Source organism: Pleurodeles waltl, chromosome 1_1 (genome assembly GCF_031143425.1).
Source record: "Pleurodeles waltl isolate 20211129_DDA chromosome 1_1, aPleWal1.hap1.20221129, whole genome shotgun sequence".
In the NCBI taxonomy this organism is placed as follows: Eukaryota; Metazoa; Chordata; class Amphibia; order Caudata; family Salamandridae; genus Pleurodeles; species Pleurodeles waltl.
This window is the reverse complement of record NC_090436.1, coordinates 549,525,695-549,547,020: the sequence shown is the minus strand read 5'-3', so window position 1 is coordinate 549,547,020 and position 21,326 is coordinate 549,525,695. Positions and strand designations below refer to the sequence as shown.

The following is a 21,326-nucleotide window of genomic DNA, read 5'->3' as shown; positions in this document are numbered from 1 at the left end:
TCCATTGATTCAGGGAGTAGGGCATTGTGACTTTTCAGCAGAATATCCAACTGGAACTAATATTGATTTGAAGAACAAGTTACTTGCCTCCTGTAATGTTCTTGTTGATTTGGAAAGATTACTGCAGCAGGTGTACTGGCACCCCCCCTTTTCCGCCACATGAGGAGGAATTGGATTTTTGTAGTACTTTATTTTCTGTCTTCATCACTGGGCACATGGAAATCCAATTGAACTGATGTATGTAGAGACTTCTCTAGGAGTGAGCACACCACTACTTGTGAAGTGGCAAGACACTGCTGACATCTTAATGACTTCAATGATGGGGTGAGTACTGAGGAAAGAAAATCCTGATTGTTTGGTGCTTTTGAGGGGGCTTCAGATGAGTATTCTGTATGTTTAATAATATCCTTCAGAAAGAATGTTATCAGAGTTAAGTAACTTGTTATTCTGAAAATCCCTGTTTAGTTATAAGGCTTCTTTTATTAAAAACAAAATGGAATGCATTTTCATATAACATTGTATTGGACAATTTGTGTGGTGGTAGGGGTTGAAAAAAACATAGTGATTATTATTTAAACATTGTAGAAATGTATATATTGAATTGTAAGTACTTGATTTTTTTTTTTAAGAAATAAAAATGTGTATGTGAATAAAGTATTTCTAGTAGTCCACTCTAGGTCATATGTCTGATGTAAAGAAAATTAGGTAAATTGTGCTTGAAGCAGTAGTCTATTGTGGTCGCAAGACCCTGTTAAAGCTCTTTTCACTAGATCCATTCAGTGTTTTGAAGTCATTTTGACCATCTATTTACCTTTAGTTGTGTGGCCGGATAAAAAATATTTCACGTAATTTCCTCCACCTGAAAGAAACCTAAATCCTGACAGTAGCACGTAGATTGTGTATCCGGGTATTACTTTTTTAAAATTATGACACCCATTAAAAAAACAAGAAATCTTTCATTATTCCATGTGCTTCACCTAGGTTCCAGAAAACCTTCGCCGACTGTTCACTTTTAGAGAGTATTTACTGTTTTCATCTGAAACCAGCATCAGCACAATACTATTTCAGTCATTTTTTCCAATGTCCCTTACAAATGGTGGAATGTGGGTCTTTATTACTTAGAGTGAAGGGCCTTCTTTTGCAGAACCCCATCAAGACTCCTTGTCCTTCCTCAGATACCAAGAGGGCTAAAAATTGTGACTGGGTGCATCGTCAGCCAAAAACATTTTTGCTGAGAAAATGATCTTCAACGGGTATACAACACGCATCTCCTTATTAACGACCCAAGTTTCAGGTCTTTTTGGCATTCCAGGACCCATTACCAGGGGCCCCGATTGATGACTACGTCGTCCTATTACTGAGAGTCTGATTCAGTGCAGTTATCATCTTTGATCTTGTTGTCAAGGGAAGTCTGTCAACTGCATGCTCATTGTCTGCAAAATAAGCAATGAAATGCCTATCTTTGGCCTCTTCATAAATAACTTGTGTGATTTAGGCCTTTGTGAAACATAAAAAAGTTAATCTTGTCAACAGTCAGACCTGGGGTAGTAAATTTTGCGATTAAAAAAAGAAAAACTTGTTTGTCACAAACCCCAAAATTTGCAGTATTTTTGCCAGTCACAAAAATACCTTTGGGTCCTTGACCTGTCACTGCTGGAAACTCTGGCAAGTCACAGTCTTTGACCTGGTAGTGTCCAAAGCACAACAGGTCTGGCCTCACACCAGGGAGTGCACATTTAAAATTGAAAACTTTGCTGCCCCTGGCGTCAGGCAATCTCCATTTATTCTCATGCTCAGGGCAGCAGGGGGTTAATGTGGGAAGGGGGGGGCGGGAGTTTCTTTTGAAATTCATTGAGACAACGATGCCTAAAACCTCTTCAAGCCCCACCAAGAAATGGCTATGGATATCCAGTGACTTTGTTTGCTACTGTTTATGGTATCTGTTGATTTCACATGGATGCCTCTTACTCCAAAATAGGAACATTAAATGGTATTGAGACTTTTGAACTTTGAGACTTAGACTTTGAACAGATTGACAATACAACTAAACGTCAAGAGGATCAGCAAATATGCTTTGAGGGAAAAGGAACTATGTTGAATTGAAAGTGAAGTATGATACAAAGTGAGATGCATTATATCATTTGATGTTTGTGCACCCTTGCTTCAACAGTGCCTAGTTGATAATAAATTACAGAGTAATATGGCACATCGCCTTTACCAACTATAGCTGTGAAAGAAATACACCAACATGAATGTTCCATTACCGTTCCAATAAGAGTTGTTCATAATAATAATGTATTGTAGAATTCCTAGCACAGGGCTCATTATAAGAGGAGTGGGTTGCTGTTAGGTTAAGAGTAGATCAGTAAGTGGGGCATCGGCAACTGCCTACCACGATGGCCGCATAGCTGATGACCTTTGGCGGCCACCTGGCCAGAACCCTTTAATATCCATCATATTATTCTGCATTGCGGCCGAACACAAAAGTTCCTGTCCTTGCCCACCTAGAGGTTATTGAGGAGCAGAGTTAGCTGTCCTATGCTCCCAATTGACTGGACTGCGAAGTGCGGCCTGTTGCTGTGCTTGAAGCCAGGGCCTTGCCTGCAGTTGTTGACCTACCGCCGGAGCCGGGGGAATCAACACAGCACACCAAGAGGACCTGCTCTGCCCCACTGGGAAGAGGAGACCAGACGCGTGGTCACAACCGGCGGGAGGACCCGATCAGGGAACCGTCCAATGGGAATATTTTGGGCTGGAGGCATCGGAGGCCGGAAGGGCCCCGGCCACCTAAGACATGCGGCTGGGCCTGACGCTGCGCTCCGGGCCTTGCTTCGGACTGCCATCCCACAAAGAGCACCTCTGCAGAAAATTTGCTGCACCGGGGCTGTCCACACCACCCCAGGGAACGGGGATGCACTGACCGACATCCGTGACACAAAGGGAGGCCCTGTGGCTGGAGGGGTGTGCAGCAAGAGACCGCCTGTACCGGCTTGAACCAGCAAGCGGAGTGCGGCTTGGGCCGCAACTGAAGGGGACTTTGACCATGGCCTCTGTCACAGCTCTTCAAGGACCTTTGGCACCCTCACCCAACTCATGTGATGATGCTCGGACTGATAGTCACCAAGTGAAACATTGCGAGGCTATGGGGGCACCCCATCCGCCAGAAGTGAGAGACTGGAAGAGGGACATGGACTGGTGCATGGTGGCAGAGAAGGTGACATACAAAGGTCGGGCTGCCCGCAAGAATGGGTAAAAGTAAGGGGACATTAGAACACTTACAGAGGAAATATATGTGCCCATCCACCCGAGGGAACAGTGTCAGTGCCACACCGAGGGGCCCCCGTGGGCCAGGAGGGATTGGAGAGGGTGTTTTGAACTCTTCGTGGGAGATACCAGTTATGACTGTGGTGCCTCAGATCGCTTTTGTTGCAATGCTCCATTTAAAGTATTTATGGTTGTATATGATATGTTCTTTCCAAACTGTTAATAAAGAGATAAAGTAAAAAAAAAAAAAAAAAATAGATCAGTAAGTAGTGGCCCACCTATGCATCCTAGATTCCTATTGGAGGGGAAATTGTTTCTTCCTAAGCCCACACACACCAGGGAGCTAATCATAATCTAGGTTTTGTTAATGTCCCATGTGCAACATTGTCAACACAAACTACCACAGCTAGCGATACATTATGCATCCACCGAAGACTGACTAAGAGGTACATACTGATGATGCAAGACAGCCGTAGTAATTGTTCCGCAAGGTAGCAACAGCACACGTCACACACAATATCTAGGCCTAACCACTGGGCAGTGCCAGTAGGATTAGGATCACCATTTCACCATTGATGATCAAGGAGGGTATATCAATAAATCAATCAGAGTGCATGGCTGTCACCCCGGGCGGATGAGGGGGGTTTCCATGCTCTGGTTTGGTGCTGTGGGGCTTGTCCGGCTGGGGTGGTGGTTGGCAAAAACCAGGTCTTGGAAGCATGTTGTATTTTATGTGGAATCCATTTTGTCTTGTTCACGTTTTGTGATATTCAGTGATGGCAAATGCCTGCAATGTGTGTGCAGAATTTGGATGACTGCAGATTACCCAATGTATCCAGCTGAATAGCTTGTAACACAAGGCTTGCTCAAAGGAGACACCTCAGGGGACATGCATTGCTTCATTCGCCCAGCAACAGCCAGATACCCTAATGTTTACATAGACCTGAGGCCTTAGAGGCTGCATTTGATTAGACAGGGATTGTGAAAATCATTTTGTTGACACCTTGGAAAGTCCTAACCACTTACCTTGAAGGGCACGCTTGTGATCATCTTGTATCACGCTGCCATCATGAAATGTTGTTTAACTGTGATTGGTTAGATGCTTAGTGTTTGTGTAAATCCATACATCTTCTGATCAACATCACACCATGTATTTGCCCATAGTAATGAAAAAATCATGACCGTCTGCATCACGATTGTGCACTGTTTTCACTCATTTGTGGTTTTCAGTTATATAAGAACTGATTAAGGTTCCTCTTATTGGACATGTTGTGTAAGACGCATGGCCCCGTAAATTCATGTTTAATGCTGCCTATGAACTTTGACATTTGTCTGTGTTATAATTCATCTTCTACAATGTGATTTAGCAGGGGTTGGTGAGGAGACGGGATGGAGGTGAAGAGGGACCAAACAAGTGTCTTGGGGATTAGAAGCAGGAATGGGTGTTTCGGCCACATGAGTCCTTGGGGAGAATAGGCACAGGAAAGGTTAGGGATATAGAAGTTTTGAGATAGCTGCAAGGGGATAGTGGGTCCCACGAAACAAAGCGAAGTTGGGTGGAAGGAATCTGGAGACGAGGTAAGCAGGAAGCCAGCCAGCCGCAGCCTTCTAGCATAGGAGGGGAGGGCTTTTGTGCATTTGCAATGTGTTAACAGGGAGACAATGAAGGAACAAAACACCTCTGTTGACAACTGGCCTTTTGCTCACCCTCCTTTCACCATTGGCTCAGTGGCAGTGCAGAGCCAGTGAATGGAGCATCAGTCTTTTTTTAATGACAGTTTTTGCCTGCACTTATGTAAAAATTACTTGATTTTTATAAAAGTGCTGACTTTGCAATTTTGTGTCCGTAACAAAATTGTGATATCCTGAACAGTTAGATCAACAAGTCTTCTTACTGCCTGGAAAGATCAAGGTCCATCAAGTTATCTATCCTGATACCCGTAGCATCTTCTGCTTATTCTCTCATAGGGTGTAAAATGTGCTTGAAACTCTGAAGTACTGTGTAATTCAAAGACTCTCTGCTTTGTTGACTTTAGTGAAAAGTATGGCCTGTTAGTATATTTTTAGACTCTGACGGTTATTTGCAGACTGGAGAAGGGGAATGATTCAAGCACATATATCTAAGAAGAATCCCTGTACTGGGAAACTGTAGTTAGAGGTGAGTAACTTTTGTGCTTCTTTTACTGCGTGGTATTTTAATTTTCACTCCTTTGGTAGGCATATATGTTTTTGTTTTAAATATAACTCTGATTGCACATGGATGAAATAGTATCACAGATAATACTGACTGGCATCTATCAGGGATGTGGAATTCCTATCGCCCGACGCCCGGGACATCTTGTTTGGGGTCAAGGGCAACAAGATTTTATGTTTACTTTGTCCTTGGGACAAGTAGGCCCAACCCCCTGCAGCACAAACCCTTTGGCTGCCTGTTTACAGAGAGTGGAATTCTCTGCAGTTGAGGTAATGTGTTTCCAAAAGATAATGCTGTTCGAACTTGTATTTATGGTTCATTATTTGAAAGCCTCCATTATTAGGGTGAGTGCTGTAAATAAATGTTTTAAGGTCACACTTCACTACTGACGTTGGTTCCAGTACAAAAAAAAAAAACGTGTACACACATGTTTGAAAAGTTTAGGCTAAGAGGCTAAGTATAATGCTCCCAGAATGCTCTCTGATTATATGCAAATGAAGTGTCATTTAGTAAAATGTGTTGATGCATGCTAGTATTTCCCAAAAATATTTTTCTAATGGAAAATCAGTGTAACCATTTTCAACACGATTATGGGAAGCATGAAAATAAACATACACTGACAAAGCCAACTGATCTGACATATTTTTATAAGTCTTTTAGTTTCATCAATGCGTGTCTTGTTTTGACATGGCTTTTGTAACACTTTATTGTTGTGGGAGCTACCAGGCCCTCAACATTGTAACAAACATTGGCAAAATCCCCCCAAAAAGTTTTTGAACTCTTAAAGCACACGTTGCCACCAGCGGCATAACAAAGGCCCTGCAGCCGCCCTCCAGGGGGCCCCTCCAGCACAGCACCTGTCCTGAGTGAGTCTGGAGAGGGGACTCCTCCATGTTCTTTGCAAAGGGGCACCCTCCAGTTTCGTTACGTCACTGATTGCCACTGTAGTTCCTGACACTGAACAAAACTACTTTGTGTGGCAATATGCTCCTTGTGGAAGAGCAGAATGCGATCACTCACAGTAAAGCCAGCCGAAAGAGAGAGAAATAGAAGTTTAATAAAAACAAAATGTCTTTGTTAACACCAGACCTAATTAGGGACCAAGACCCACATGTAGGTAGCTTTTTGCATGTCGCAAACAGCGACTTTCGCTGTTTGCGACATGCAAAAAGCACATTGCGATGCACAAACCCAGTTTTGCGATTCAGTAACCTGGTTACCGAATCACAAAACGGGTTTGCGACTCGCAATTAGTAAGGGGTGTTCCCTTCCTTAGTGCAACTCGCAGTGCAAAGTAGGATTGTTTTGTGACCATGAACGCGGGCGCAAACCAATCGCAGTTTGCACCCATTTCAAATGGGTGCTAACACTTTCGCAAAAGGGAAGGAATCCCCATGGGACCCCTTCCCCATTGTGAATGTCACTGTAAACATTTTTTTCAGAGCAGGCTGGACCACTGCTTACTCTGAAAAAATGAAACGAAAAGTTTCATTTTTCGTTTTTGTTATGCATCTCGTTTTCCTTTAAGGAAAACGGGCTGCATTACAAAAACAAACCAAAAAAACTGCTTTATTGAAAAGCAGTCACAGACATGGTGGTCTGCTGTCTCCAGCAGGCCACCATTCGCGAGGGGGTCGCAAATTGCAACCCACCTCATGATTATTCATGAGGTGGGCATTTGCGAAGCCCTTGCGAATCACAGATAGTGTCAAGGACACCATCCTACATTTGGATTTGCGACTCGCAATTTGCAGGTCACAAATCTGAACCTACCTAAATGTGGCCCCAAATTCTTAAAGAAAGTCACAAAAGTGCACCCATGGTATATGTCGTACCCCTATAAAATATTTGTGAACTGTATTTTAGCATGGGTAAATACGATGTGTAGATTTGCTCATGTGAAAATCTATTGAGCATTTGCAAGTTCATTTTCCCTCCAGCCACTTTCTTCCCAACCCTGGAAGAAGTTCTAATTCTGCCATTGTCAGGAGTAAATGTCCAACCTTTCTTATTATGGGAAAATATTAGAGAGAAGCTGGTAAAAATCTTTAAAACATGCAGGTTAGTAGGTTTGCAGACTCAAAGGCATTCCAGCCCTGGAACTATTGCTTACTGCTTCCTCCAGCCCCAGTATGCAGATCTGCAGAAAAGTGGCAAAATAAGGAAATTGCTACAGTAGGGATTGAAATTCCAAGTATTCAAGCCCTACTATGGTAGTAGCCCTGGCATAATCAGAGAGGCTATTAATTGCTGCCATAATTTGTCGCCACACTTCATGGCACCAAAGGGACAAGTAGATCTTTTTACAGGACAAGTAGATTTGAGAAGCAACCTGTCCCCTGGACAAGTAGATATTTTAATAAATTCCACACCCCTGCATCTATATTTACTTTAGTTATTTCCAAGCACAAACAAATGAAATTTGAGCACATTTAAAACTAACTAAATATGGAATGATTTACACACATTATACCAGCAAAGTTATGTATATTTGCCAGTGTGTTAAAGGTACACAACATGAATGAGTGGAGTCATTGTTAAATAAGCTATTCAAACACCTTTGCATTATTAGACCTGTGGATGGTCAAAATGGCTTCCTACAGATTAAGACAATTTGCACTGTCATTTTGCTGTTTGTGTTGCAGTCATTCAGATGACACTGGGTCTGGTTCAAGCTCAGGGAGCAGCAGTGGGAGCAGCAGTCAATCTGGAAGCAGTGACTCGGGTAGTGACTCAGACTCTGGAAGCCAATCTGAGTCTGATACACCTGGAGAAAAGAAACCAATACAGGCTAAGCCTACTCCCATAGATGGCACAGAGGTAAGATCTAAAGAGTTTATCTTTGTGTACTTCTTCACAATATATCTACATACACTCATGCTCTGACTGTCTATTCTCAACTCATGGGTTCTGTGCCATCTAGTAGCAGGTTTGGGAACCACTTCTGTAGCTGTTGATTTCAGAAATTTGCACACCCAGTACCTCACATCTATGTGTTGAGAAAGTGTGCCATTCCTCCTCCCTTGAAATATGTACACCTTCACGATTTCCTTTTATTTTCTCTGTTACTGATGGGTGTTAATCGGATTATGCTTATTGTGTTCAGAGAATTTCATATTGTGGGGTCTGATCTCACGTGCCTCTTGTTATCCCAGTCTTTTGAATTTGTTGTTTCTTGTTCACTATCTTCTTCATCCAGAGTGAATAACATATGATACAGAGCCCTGGGTTAAACCAGGCCCATTGTGTTAACACACCTCCTGGTTGGGGAATAGTAATCTTGTGCCATGCTGTTCACTGTGTGACACCCCTCTGAATCTAAGTGCACACCCTGCCTCTATACCTTTCTCTACCCTCATCTTAGACTTTTTCCCTGGATGCTCTTGGAGCAAATTTGAATGCTATGGAACTCGATCCCACAGCTGCCAGTTCCAGTGCCTCTACAGCCATGCCTTCTCAAGTTACGCTGAATCCAGTGTGGCTTCCGAGGAACAACGCCAGTCACCAGTACTTCCGTATCCAAGCCAACACAGGTTAGTTGGCTGGCTCCGGTTTCAACAGATACCCCAAGCATCCATCTCCCACTTAACCTGCGATTGCTTGACACTGGCCTAAAGTCCAGTGCTGGTCAATACAATGGCCTGAATCTTATCAGTTGCTCTTCAGCTGTACTGACAAAGGCTTTGAGAATCTTTTCTATTAAACCCTGAGACTGAGGGATTTTTTTGCTGGTGGCAACAACACCCCCAAAGCTTTCTTTCTCCAGACAGACACTTCCTCTTTTCTTAATGTAGTGATTCTAATGCATCAAGGTTTATGATTAATATTACAAGTCATCCTAAAGTATACAAAATGTGATGGATGCTTGAATTAGTCCCAGCCACTCAGCCGAGCCATTATTCGGGGCTGCATGCCAGTCCATCACTATTTTGCACACCATGCCACCTCAGTTTGGACCCAGCTTTATGCAATTCAGTTTTCACCCTGCTCCATTGGGAGCAGCCCAGCCCAAACTGCCAAGCCAGGTCTTAACTGAACTGGAACACAGACAGCCCAAAACCGGTGGGCAAAAAATGATGGACTAGGATGTGACTCCCAGTGGCTGAGATTAAAGCAAGCATTCAATCCATCACTGTTAGACCCTAGTATCATCAGTCACCATTCTGTATTATAGTATTGCTGACCCGTGAAGTCCCTGTATATCTGTGGTGTGTTTTTTTTTTTGTTTATTCTGATACAAAACTTGAGTAGCAATTGAAACTGTTGTATGAAAGCTCCTGTGCACAGTAAGTCTAAGCGAAGTGAACTTCAGATGAAATACTAGATGATTGGATGTATTACAAAGGAATAAAATCCAAAAAAGAAATATTAAACCATGGAAAACTACAGCATCTTTATGTGCAAAAAATCAGATGCAGCTTAAAATAGAAATTTTGCTATGTTTTGTTACCGTAAAAAATCTCACCATAAGCAGAGCCTCTACGACCCTCTGAAAAGGAACTAATTTGATGCTCTTTCTGCCTTCTAAAATAGGAAAGCTCTAACAAGATCTCATCCTGTAACACCTTGTAATTTGGCGACTGTCTCAAAGGGCATTTTATTTTCTCCACACCTCAAAATTATCTCCCCTTGGCACAGCACATCTGTAGCTGTCAAAACCGTTTTTTAGGTTAGATTTTGTAATTTGTCTTTGACTGCTATTGCTGTTTACATGCCCCCCCCCTTCAATTTTTGTGGTCTTTACACTTTAGATGACATACTGATTTTCCAAGCTTGTATGTTTTATATATAAATGTTTTTTTTATGGCTTTTGTTCTAAAACAAATTTTCACAATCCATCCATACTGGTTTATACAATTAGCATTTGCTATAACAATGGACATCCTCAAAAGATAATCAGTGTAATTGTTCTTGCACTTATTGGTTTCCCTTTTTATACCCTTCCTCCCCTTTCATAATAACTCTTGGGAAGAAACCAGTCCAGTAGAACTCTACATTAAATTGAAGTTTGGCATACACATGTTTATAATTAGCAGTAGACATAACTGATATGCATGTATCTCATTCCAATCTACAACGTTATTTGACTCTCTAGTGAGCTCTCATCTGCGAACACTGAAAGAGTCTACTTTAACAGATTTAACAGATTTAGAACTTGTAAACATGCTGGGCAGGAGACCACAGGAATGCCCCCTGACATTCAACCAGAGGACCCCAAAGTTCTTGTCAGCAACAACATTGATAATCTCTCAATTGCTAATGCGTGCCACAGCGTGAAACACCACAATGAAGATAGGTGGCGGCTTTCTTTTTTTAGACTATGCCACTGGGTTAGTATTCGCTGCTCCTAGACAGTTCCATGTCAGTAGCCTATCAGATTTAGTCTAATGTTTCAGCCCTGCGGAGCAAAGTCTCCATAGGAAAATACTAATTTGAACTGTGTGGTGTAGCGTAGTATTGTATTCCTGGCACCCAAAATCTTAGCCCAATAGTGTTTCATCTATGGGCAGTCCCACCAAATATGTTTAACATCTCCCACCAAACCACATCCCCACAGCATAGTGGTGTGAGGATGGTATTTGTTTAGACAGATATAAGTGCTGGTCGAAGACCACCTTAGAATGCACTTCTTTGCCATCTATTATTCTCTGAGAGTTTTTAATAATTCGCTGCCATACATTTCCACTTCAGTTTGTACTAAATCTTGCAAGTGAGCCTTGAAGGGAAAAAAGTTGGTGGTATCATGTTTACTAGCAAAATGTTTCAAGTGGGAATACATCCTTGCTTTCCACCAGCTTTTTTTTTTTTTTTTTAAACAAATCTTTCAATTTAAGTTAATTTCCAAGTGACTGCTCGCCCACACTACCACAAAAGAGAGCATCTGGGGGTTATTATTTTAACCCCTGTGCCCAATAAGGGTCACCTGGACTATGTGCATAGTGTCTCCCTACATTTGGTACATTTCATAGATAGCCAGCTTCCTACAATCTTAATTTTTTTTTTTTTTAGCTTTTTAAATAGTGCTCTACTTAACAAAATTAGGAGTCCCAGAAGTAAACAGAGGACACCTGGTAGCACATTAATGTTGACAGTGTTAATCCTACCCAGGCAAGATTAGCATCTATGATAGTCATTTCATAGGGATGTCAGGACTGGAGGGTAGTTAGCTTTATAATCATCTGCGGGATCTGGTCTAATTTGACAGTGTATATAGTTAATAGATGTGTTTGTCAATCTGAAAGGTGTTTGAGAGGCTGTTATTGACTTTGGCTTGGGTAAAAATAAGATTTACACTTTCTCATTGTGTGGGGTTTATCTTTAAACTGGGAAAAGCATCAAATTATTTGTCTCTAAATGATTGTACGTTTTGGTACCTTAGGATGGGAGCTGGTGGATTGTTGTAGTCACAATTTTTAAATGAGATTGATTCTTTTTTCCTTGCTTGCTAGAAGGACCTTTTCCTTTCTTCAAACCTGTGGAACTTAGCAAGGATATCTTGAGATCTCCTCATTTTCCAACCTTTTTGGGGCATTTCTGTGCAGACTTTGCTATGGTTGTCCTCCAGTGTGAGGGACAATAGACCAACAAGGAAAACTTCAATGCTTGTTCTTTCTGCTACCTCCTTTAGAGCGCTAATACCAATGTTATTGTGCCTAGACCAGTTTTATAGGTCTCTGCAGTATCCTATAACCACCTTTGTATGAGCTTGCAGAGAAGCTATTTCTTGTTTTAGAGAGGTTTAGTTTCTATCTAATTTATCAATCTTAGTTTGCCCTTCTGCACTGAGGTCCCTATTGAGTCCACATCTAATCTGGGTAAGCCTGTTTTGGAGCTATGTTTATGGTTTTTGCTTTATATGTTACTCAGCATGTTATCCTTCATTTATTTGGCTGTTTCATTCTGAGGGGCAGTGCATTTTTTGCTTAGTCTTTAACAATAGTGGCTCTCTTGGATTACTCTATATCATGTAATGCCATGCAAGTTATTAATTACTTTGACAATTGCTTTTGGGTTCAGCGGCAGTGGCTCTGTGGTGTCACTTTCTTTATTTGCTGTGTTGGTGCATATTGTGAACCCCCTGGAGAACCTACAGCTTCTTCCTAACTTTGGTTGTGCCAGTTCCCTAAAGTGGGTTCTGTGTCACTACAGTGAGCTTTGATATATTTCCTCCAGTGCTCATGTGTCTTTACCTTCCAAATCTCTGGTGCTTACTCTGAACTCTTGCCACAGATGCTTTGGCATACCTTCTTTGTCATCTCTCTGTCATTGCAACCTCTGCTTCTCCAATCACCTTGTCAGCTTTCTGCTTTCTTCCCAGGTGCTGGGGTACTTTTCTTCAGTGCTCGGGCACCACCATCTTAGTTCAGTTCTAGTTTAGTATTAGCGGAACTTGGGACCACCTCTGTCTTTTTCCTGTTTGTTTATATGTGCTGTCTACCCTGTTAATATGATTAGATTACAGTTCGACCATGGAGAAGCCATGAGTCATGTCTGAGTATCCATCCTGCTGGCCACACCCACAAGCTTGTTTTTTTTTTTTTAAATCAAAATGTCAGTGTTCAGTGAGTGAAAAATTTGGGCTGGGTTTACTTTTTACCTCATTGACTAAACCCTTTTATATAACTTGATCACCCAATAACCAGGCCAACTCGCGCTCCACGTCCTAGTATTGAGCTAATTTTTAACTCTTTGAGTGTTCCCATTATGAGGACTACATGTTTATATTCCTGGTTTTAATCTTAAATGTGAGCCCAGCTAATCTGATGCTAAATCTGTCTTGTTTATTTATGTACAGCTTTCTTGCAAAAAGTTGGTAGTAATCAAGCCTCCTGTATTTTTGAGAAGGCCAATGAAAATATTAATGTTAGAGAATCTGATGTCCCAGCTCCTCTTAAACATTTGAAGAAGGTAGCTGTTTTAGCCGTAGATAAGTAACATAGCATCAGAATAAAGAAAGGTTTTTAAACTGAAATTTCTCAATAGTAAATAGTATACCTAATTTTATTTAAAAAAAAAGTTGCCCAAACTGGATCGGATTTGGAGGAGGCTCTCTAAGGTTGACTTTAACATTATGTTTATGATCTTAATATGCAGCTAAAATCAAGTGAATCACTATGCAAAAATGTTTTTTTCTTCAAAATATTTGGCAGTAGACTCTCCTCCAATATATAAAACCTTACATTTTTTTTGTGGCTCAATTGCTGTCTCTAATAAAGTAATCCCTTCTCTGGACTTCACTGGGTACCTCTGTTGGATATATTTCACTTCATGGAAAAAGAAGGGAGCTGAAATTTCAGGTTGAGAAACCACCCACTGTCTCGCTACCCTGTAGTGTGGAAGTCCTAGCACAAATTACTTTTAGTTAGCCGCTAACGAATATACACATTTTCATAATTTCTAATATAATACTGGGATCTTTTAAAGACAACTGTCCTTCAAAAATACTATTTAAATGAAAAGAAACAGTTAAACCATTGCAATGAATGGTTCCTTGTGAATTAAAACAAGTTATCCTGAAGAACCTGGGAGCACCCCTTTCCCCCTTATTGTCATAACCTTCTGTACTGTAGGAGGAGGCAGTTGCAGATGAACTACATATAATTGTGGAGGATTTTGATCTTTTATAACCTCTTCAAACTTGTTTTTTTCTTGTTAGGACCACAGAAGTGGTTATCCTTTCTGTGGCTGATGAACTGAAAAAAGATTGCTGAGGATAGTGGTATCAGAGCTTTAGTTTTACTGATCTGTTAGAAGAATTTCACACTGTCAACCAGCATCTGCTGCATTAGAAACCATCCAGTGGCCGGATTGATGACGCATTATATCCTTTCTATCCAGTAGAGTGCAAGCATAGCCAGTGGGCAACTTGACCATCTGCTGCATTAGAGACCATCCAAGATTCATATTGATGGCCAAGTCTTGAAATGCGTTATGTCGTTACTGTGCAGTTCAATGCAAGCAGTGTGACTGGGTAATTTAACTTGTCATTTAAGCAAGGTCACTTCCTCTCTGCTTCTCTCTATTTTCCTACATCACCTGTCTCTCTCCATACTCATTTAATCTGTATCCAATGTGTCTGGCTTGCCCGCTGCATGAAGAAGAAAATTCCATCTTAAAGTACGTAGAGACATATTAATCTCACTGGACCTGAGTGGTGGTGCGGTTGAAGAAAGGCAACACAAACGGAGGATGGACAGAGTGCAGAAACCTTTCAAGCACTCACCCCCAGTCACAGATCTAAGTTAAATTCATCATTCTTTTGCTCACCATGCCATGGACCCAACCATATGCAAATCAGCCTTGAAACTGCTCCCCAGGGGAACAGCCCATCCCAAACCGCCAGGCCAGGTCCTTCCTGGACCGGAAACAAGCATCCTGGTACCCGTTTCAGAGTATCAGCATTTATAAGCCAGACTAGCTTGAATCCAGTGACACAGTGAGCAAGGGACCCACATCTAGGCATACTCTAGCCACTGAGGGTGATTTAAGCAACACAACAGGATGATGGACAGAGTGCTGAAACTTTTCAACCACTCACTCCCAGTCGCAGATCTGGGTTTAATCCATCGTTCTTTAGCACACCATCCCACCCCAGTCTGGACCCAGCCATATGCAAATCAGTTGTGACCCTGCTCCCCATAGGAACAGTCCAGCCCAAACTGCCAGGCCAGGTCTTCCCTAGACCAGAAACTAGAATCCTGAAGCTAGTTTCGGAGTATGAACCATCATCAGCTAGACTAGCTTGAATCCAGTGGCACAGTGAGCAAGGGACCCACGTCTAGGCGTACCCTGACCACTTATGGTGAAGTTAGCAAAAGGATGATGGGCGGAGTGCTGAAACTTAAGCAACACTGTCCATCATCCTTTTGTGTTGCTAAGGTTTGTGTGGGCTAAAGTATGCCCAGACTTGGGTCCCTTGCTCACTGTGCCACTTGGTTCAAGCTAGCCTTGCTGAGGAGGGGTGATAACCCAAAACCGGTCCCTGGATGCTTGTTTTTGGTCCAGGGAGGGCCTGGCTTTTCTGGCTGCACCGTTCCCATGGGGAGCAGGGTCAAAACTGAATTGCATATTACTGGGTCTAAACAGGGGTGCCATGGTGAGCAAAAGAACAATAGATAAAACCCAGATCTGTGACTGGGGGTGAGGGTTTGAAAAGTTTCATCACTTCGTACATCATCCTTTTGTGTTGCTGAGGTTGATGAAAGCCCTTCTAATCAATTCAAACAAACTCTGGAGATACTGTAGTGAAAGATATGAGTTCTAACTACCTTAGGTTAGATCCATCTAAGTGAGATATCATTAAAAAATTTTATCCTAAAGCCGTGACAACATCATATGGCTATTGTATGTGTATCATCTGTGGGCCCTTGCCCAGTTCCCACCAAGGCAGCAAAAAGCCTTTGTGTTTTACTCCATCCCAATAATTTCCTAGCCACTTTTGTCCAGTACCCACCCTCTTGACATTCCACAGAAGTTAAAAACTTAGCTCAACCAAAATAATCTTTTATCTGTATGGATCTGTCTTCCCTTGCAGGTTGAATTCTTCACTTTATAAATGGGTTATTAGATTGAAGCAGAGTGCTCAGTAATCCAGTATTGGCTCTTTCATGGATTCACATGGTTGAATCACTCCCAGTTGGGTAAGTGGGAGTCCCACGGTACCATAAAATAGCAGTATGCATCATCACCATGGGCCTTAATGGCAAAGTACCATCTATTTAACAACATATCCACATGCTTTTGTAAAAAGGAAACAAACTTGAAATATGACCAATCAGACGACAGCACCCTCTAGAACACTCCCGAGAGAGATAGAGGTTGCCTCAGATTTTCTATCACACATTGTATGAAAGGAGTCCCCTGACTTCTGCTCTGTTTTGCCTTTGCTTCAAACAGGAATTTCTATAGCTATGGCTGATATTTCTAAGAAAGGACTCTTCAGACCTTGCTAGTCCTGTGGAAAAAAGAGACTACATATGGATGGTCCACGTAAAGAATGCCTTTACTCCAACCATCAGGTAAAGGACTGTAAGGTATGTAGAACATTTTCCTCAAAGACTCCTAAAGATAGAGAGGGGAGATAACTAATCTGGGTGCAGATGTCCAAGACCCAAAAAGTAACTTCTGAGGAAGAAAGTGACACTTCTGAGAGGTCATGAAAAACTGCATGATCATTTGGCCAAGGGACATCCAAGGAGAGTAGAAAGGCCTTAAAGAGGCACCATAAAGATTTAAAAAAAAGAAATTCAGAAAAGGCCTCCTCTCAGCCTACCACGCCTTCCCTGAAGACAATGGAGATTTCAATACTGTAAAATCATTACTGTCGACAGCTTCACCGTTGACGCCAGTATTGACGACGGTGAGCATGGTATCTTCCACCAGACCGCGTCAACGGGAACAATAATGACAACGGCCGTCAACGCACCCATACCGTCGGCGAGAATTCACCCTTCGTGGACAAGGCAGTTGACAACACCAACGACAAGACCAGTGTCGATGACTACCCTGCTGACGAGACCGCAGTCGATGACGACTCCATCTGTGACAGGCCTGTCGATGACCCCACTGTTGACGGTAACACCAAAGAAGACACGAACCATGGCATCGACTAAGGCATTGTTGACGGGACCGTCGACGAGAATTAAAATACCTGAAAAGACTTTAGCACTGGCCATAACATCTCCTAGCAAGGTATTGCCTTTTCCTTCTTCTCACCTATTGGACATGGCGGATTCCGATGACTACGGAACATTTGGGATCGTGCATAGTCCTTCCCAGCTACTAGTGAAATGCCTGGAAGATGATTTTGTGGACAAAGAACAGCTCCATTGCCTGCAATAATAGGCCCCTCCACGAGAAGGTATTATGAGTACTATTATCCACCTTAAAAAACGCAAGAAGAGATGTAATTGCCCTATGCCCCAGTTCAAGATATGCAGGGTATGTTATAGGATTAATGAAGGTTTCCTGAGCAACACCCTCCCCCCCCCTCCAACAGAACATCAACAATTCCCACCTCCTGTCTCGGCCCTATCTGCGCCTCACATTCTACCTCCTCCTATAACTCCCAGGATTACGGCAAGAAACTTTGCGTCACTACCACAACAAGACCCCTTTTCATTGGAGAATGAAAGAGAAGAAGGTGAGATACCTGATAATGCTCCTCTGCAAGATGAGTAGGATGACTTTTTCATTCCCACACCATCACCTCTACAGCCGCGCCCATCAGATTCTCTTCCTCAGGGCATTGGAGGGTTTCATAATTGATGGACTGAGCCACACCATGAATTCACCTAACGACTTCATTAAGCAGGCTCACTGCTTTCTGTATGACTTTATGGAGCAGGGAAGGAAATCAGTCTGTTCAATCCCCATTGTCAATCACATATGAGATGAGGGGAATTAAATGATAAAGAACCCGGCTACTGTTACTGCTGTACCACCACAGGTAGATAAAAAAAAAAAAGCAAAGCCCCAGAAGACTCCCCAGCCTGCCTTACAGGACATCCTAAACCGGACTCTGTGATATCACAAGTGGCTCAGCATTGCTCCAAGAATCCGTCTGCACCTATTGCCACTCCACCAGAAAAAGAGAGCAGACGTCTGGATAACATGGGCAAGATGTTCTCCCTAATGTTTGCCATCTTAGTGCGAGCAGCTAACTCGCTGGCTATAATTGGCCGCTACGATAGGCAGATGTGGTCTGATATCAGAGACCTCATAGATCTTATCCCGGAAGACAAGAAGGTAAAAGCAGCGAAGATCCTCCAAGAAGGATAATGCACCTCATCCGAGGCAATATAGAGTGACAGACACACTAAATCTTTGGGAATCCTGCTTTATAGGGCACTACCCTTTTGAGGAATTTGTGGAAGGAATTTTTCCTCCTACCGATGATCAAATCAACGTCCTCAGCAGTTCCAACACTTTCAGACTCAGTACAGGCAATGCTACCAGCTACAGTGCTGTTAACCATACCCAGTGGCCTATAACAAGCAAGGCCCTTGCCGGAAGCAGCCCCTCCTCCCCCACCCCCCACGGTAGAGATGTGTGTCACAAGCAGTGACCTTCTTCGGGTGCCGATTACAAATATCACACCACATCAGGGAGTGTGAAGGTCTCCAACCACCTACCCCAATGGAGGGAGATAATTACGGACAAGTGGGTATTTGACCTGGTCACTTTTGCCCATACTCTAGAATTTGTGCAGAAATCACCAAACAACCCTCCAAGGGGAGAACCCCCCCCTCCATCTTAAGAAAGGAAGCCCTCATCATGCTTGCAAAAGAGAGCATACTGCTTTCACAAAGGGGCATAGGCTTCTATTCTTCCTCACCCGAAAAAAGACTGGGGAATGGAGGCCCATTTTGGATTTAAGAAAGCTGAACATTTCGGATGATCACCCTCTCCGATATCCTGCATTTCCTCGCCCACAGAGACTTCATGACAACTCTTGACTTGCAGGATGCATATTTTCACATCCCCATACATCCTGAACACCGGAAATATCTTCACTTCTCTGTAGCCAGTACCCATTACCGATTTAAAGTGCTTCCATGCGGGCTCAAATTGGCACTTTGAATATTCACCAAGTGCCTAGCACCTATAGCAGCCAACCTAAAAACCCAAGGTCACCAAGTTTTTCCCTACTTGGGCGACTGGCTGCTAAAAGCCCCAACAAAGTCTCAGGCTGTCAAAACCACTTAAGCCTGTCTCAGCCTGTTTCACAAGCTGGGCCTTACAGTCAATTTACAGCAATCAGTAACTATTCCTGGCTGCTCTTCTGGATACCATCAAAAACAATGCATATTTATCTCAGGACAGACAAACCAATCTAAGAGATCTAGCTGTCAGGCCATCAGTAAGAAGGTCCACTTCGGTTCACGTCTACAAATCGTTGCTGGGAATGCCTTCTTCAGTCAGTCTGGTACCTCTAGCACGCCTCAAAATTGAGACCATTGCGAGAAGAATTGCAAAAACAGTGGATTGAAACAGAAGGATCATTTGATGATATTGTGGCTATTATCCCAGCTATGAAGGAGGCTCTGGTATGGTGGGCCTAAATTTCTCATTTTTCACGAGGCCTCACGTTTCTTCCTCAGATCCCTGAGTTTGTCATAACAGATGCTTCTCTGCAAGACTGGGGTGGCCACCTGCAAGACTTGCAGATTCAGTGGTCCTGGTCAATGCAGCAGAAAACACGGCATATCAACATGTTAGAATTGAAGGCCATATTCCTCACTCTACAGGCTTTTCTTCCAAGAATAGCAGGTGCCTCGGTGCTGGTTCGCACGACAAAACGTCCAGCATGCATTTTATAAACGAACAGGGAGGGACATAGTCCTTTATGCTTTCTCAGGATTCTCAGAATCTCTGGAACAGTCTCACTGTTCACAACATATGTTTGAAGGCAGAGCATTTGTCAGGAATAACCACCACCCTAGTGGACATGCTCAGCAGGAGTGGGAGCTAGATAAAGAGCAGACAATCAAAATATTCTCACAGGCTAGCATTAAACCCAATTGCGACGGACAGGAGCGCCAAATGCCACTTCTATGTCAGTCGGTGCCCACTCCCGGGATCATGGTGAAATGCCCCTTTGATGAGATGGTCAGGGATTTGTCAATGGTTTTCCCCCTATCCGTCTCATACCAACGGTTCTCAAGATAATGAAAAGGGAGCATTGTCGCCTGGTCCTCATTGCTCCCAGATAGCCCAGGCAACACTGATATACAGAACTTCTTTTGATGTTGGAATACAAACCCATTCACCTTCCACCACTTTCAACTTTACTAAACAGAGACAGGTTCTCCATCTGGATTCAACCTTTCTCCACTTGTGTGCATGGGTCCTGAGTTCAATGAATTCAAGCATATAGACCTTCCTCAAGAATGCAAGGATATAATTTCCAAAACAAGAGCTGATTCTACCATTAAAAGGTATACATTTAAATGGAAAAGATTCTGCATGTGGTGTCAGCAGTCTAACTTCCATCCTTTAAAGGTAACACCTGAGCAGATTTTGACGTATCTATTATCTCTGGCAAAATCTGGGTTGACGTACGCATCAGTCAAGGTCCACCTTGCAGCGATATCGAGATACAGAAGGTCGTCTAATTCTCCAATTCTTTGCTCGGAGAGACTAATCAAATAATTCATGAAAGGAATATTCAGGGCTTTCCCTCTGGTCAGATTCCCACTACCGGAATGGCGTCTCAGTATAGTGCTTGCTCAATTAATGAAATTACCCTTTAAGCCCATTCTCAAACCTGACTTAAACCTTCTAACAATGAAGGTGGCATTATTTTTAGCACTCACCTCTGCAAGAAGAGTCAGCGAGATACAAGCCTTCACAACACAAGAGCCAAACTTACATGTCACAGATAACTATCATCTTAAGCACAAATCCCCAATTTATTCCAAAGGTGCCAACTCATTTCCATCGGAATGAACCTTTCATTCTTTGCACTTTCTTCCCCAGTCTGGCACTCCCAGCTAAACAATTGCTTCATACTCTGGATCTCAAGAGATGTATAAAACTCTGTTTGCAGTGTACAAAGAACATATGCAAATCTCATCAACTGTTTGTGTCATGTAGTCAGGCATGTCAAGGGTATGCAGTTACCAAGGCCTTGATCCCAAGATGGATTTCTGCAGCAATCCAGTATTGTCATAAAGAAGCGGGTAAACCACTAACCGTCTAAGCCAAAACAAACTCAACGACGGTGGTATCCACCTGAGCTGCTCTTTTTGCATTTCTTCCCATTAGAGAAGATTTGCTGTGCTGCAACATGGAAGAATGCACACACATTTACGCAGCACTACTGCCTGCAGTCAGCACTCAGAGAAGAGGCAACAGTAGGGCAAGC

At 42.7% G+C, this 21,326-nt stretch overlaps 1 protein-coding gene across 3 annotated transcripts in view; it reads left to right on the top strand.

Annotated features, from left to right (window-relative positions):
- Positions 1–21,326, top strand: part of CHD1 (chromodomain helicase DNA binding protein 1) — a 1,172,453-nt gene that overhangs the window by 70,742 nt on the left and 1,080,385 nt on the right. For all 3 annotated transcript variants that reach the window (XM_069225994.1, XM_069225985.1, XM_069225977.1), the window contains exon 3: positions 8,104–8,278. In XM_069225994.1, coding sequence (XP_069082095.1) covers positions 8,104–8,278 — 175 coding nt within the window. The remainder of the gene's footprint in view (positions 1–8,103; positions 8,279–21,326) is intronic.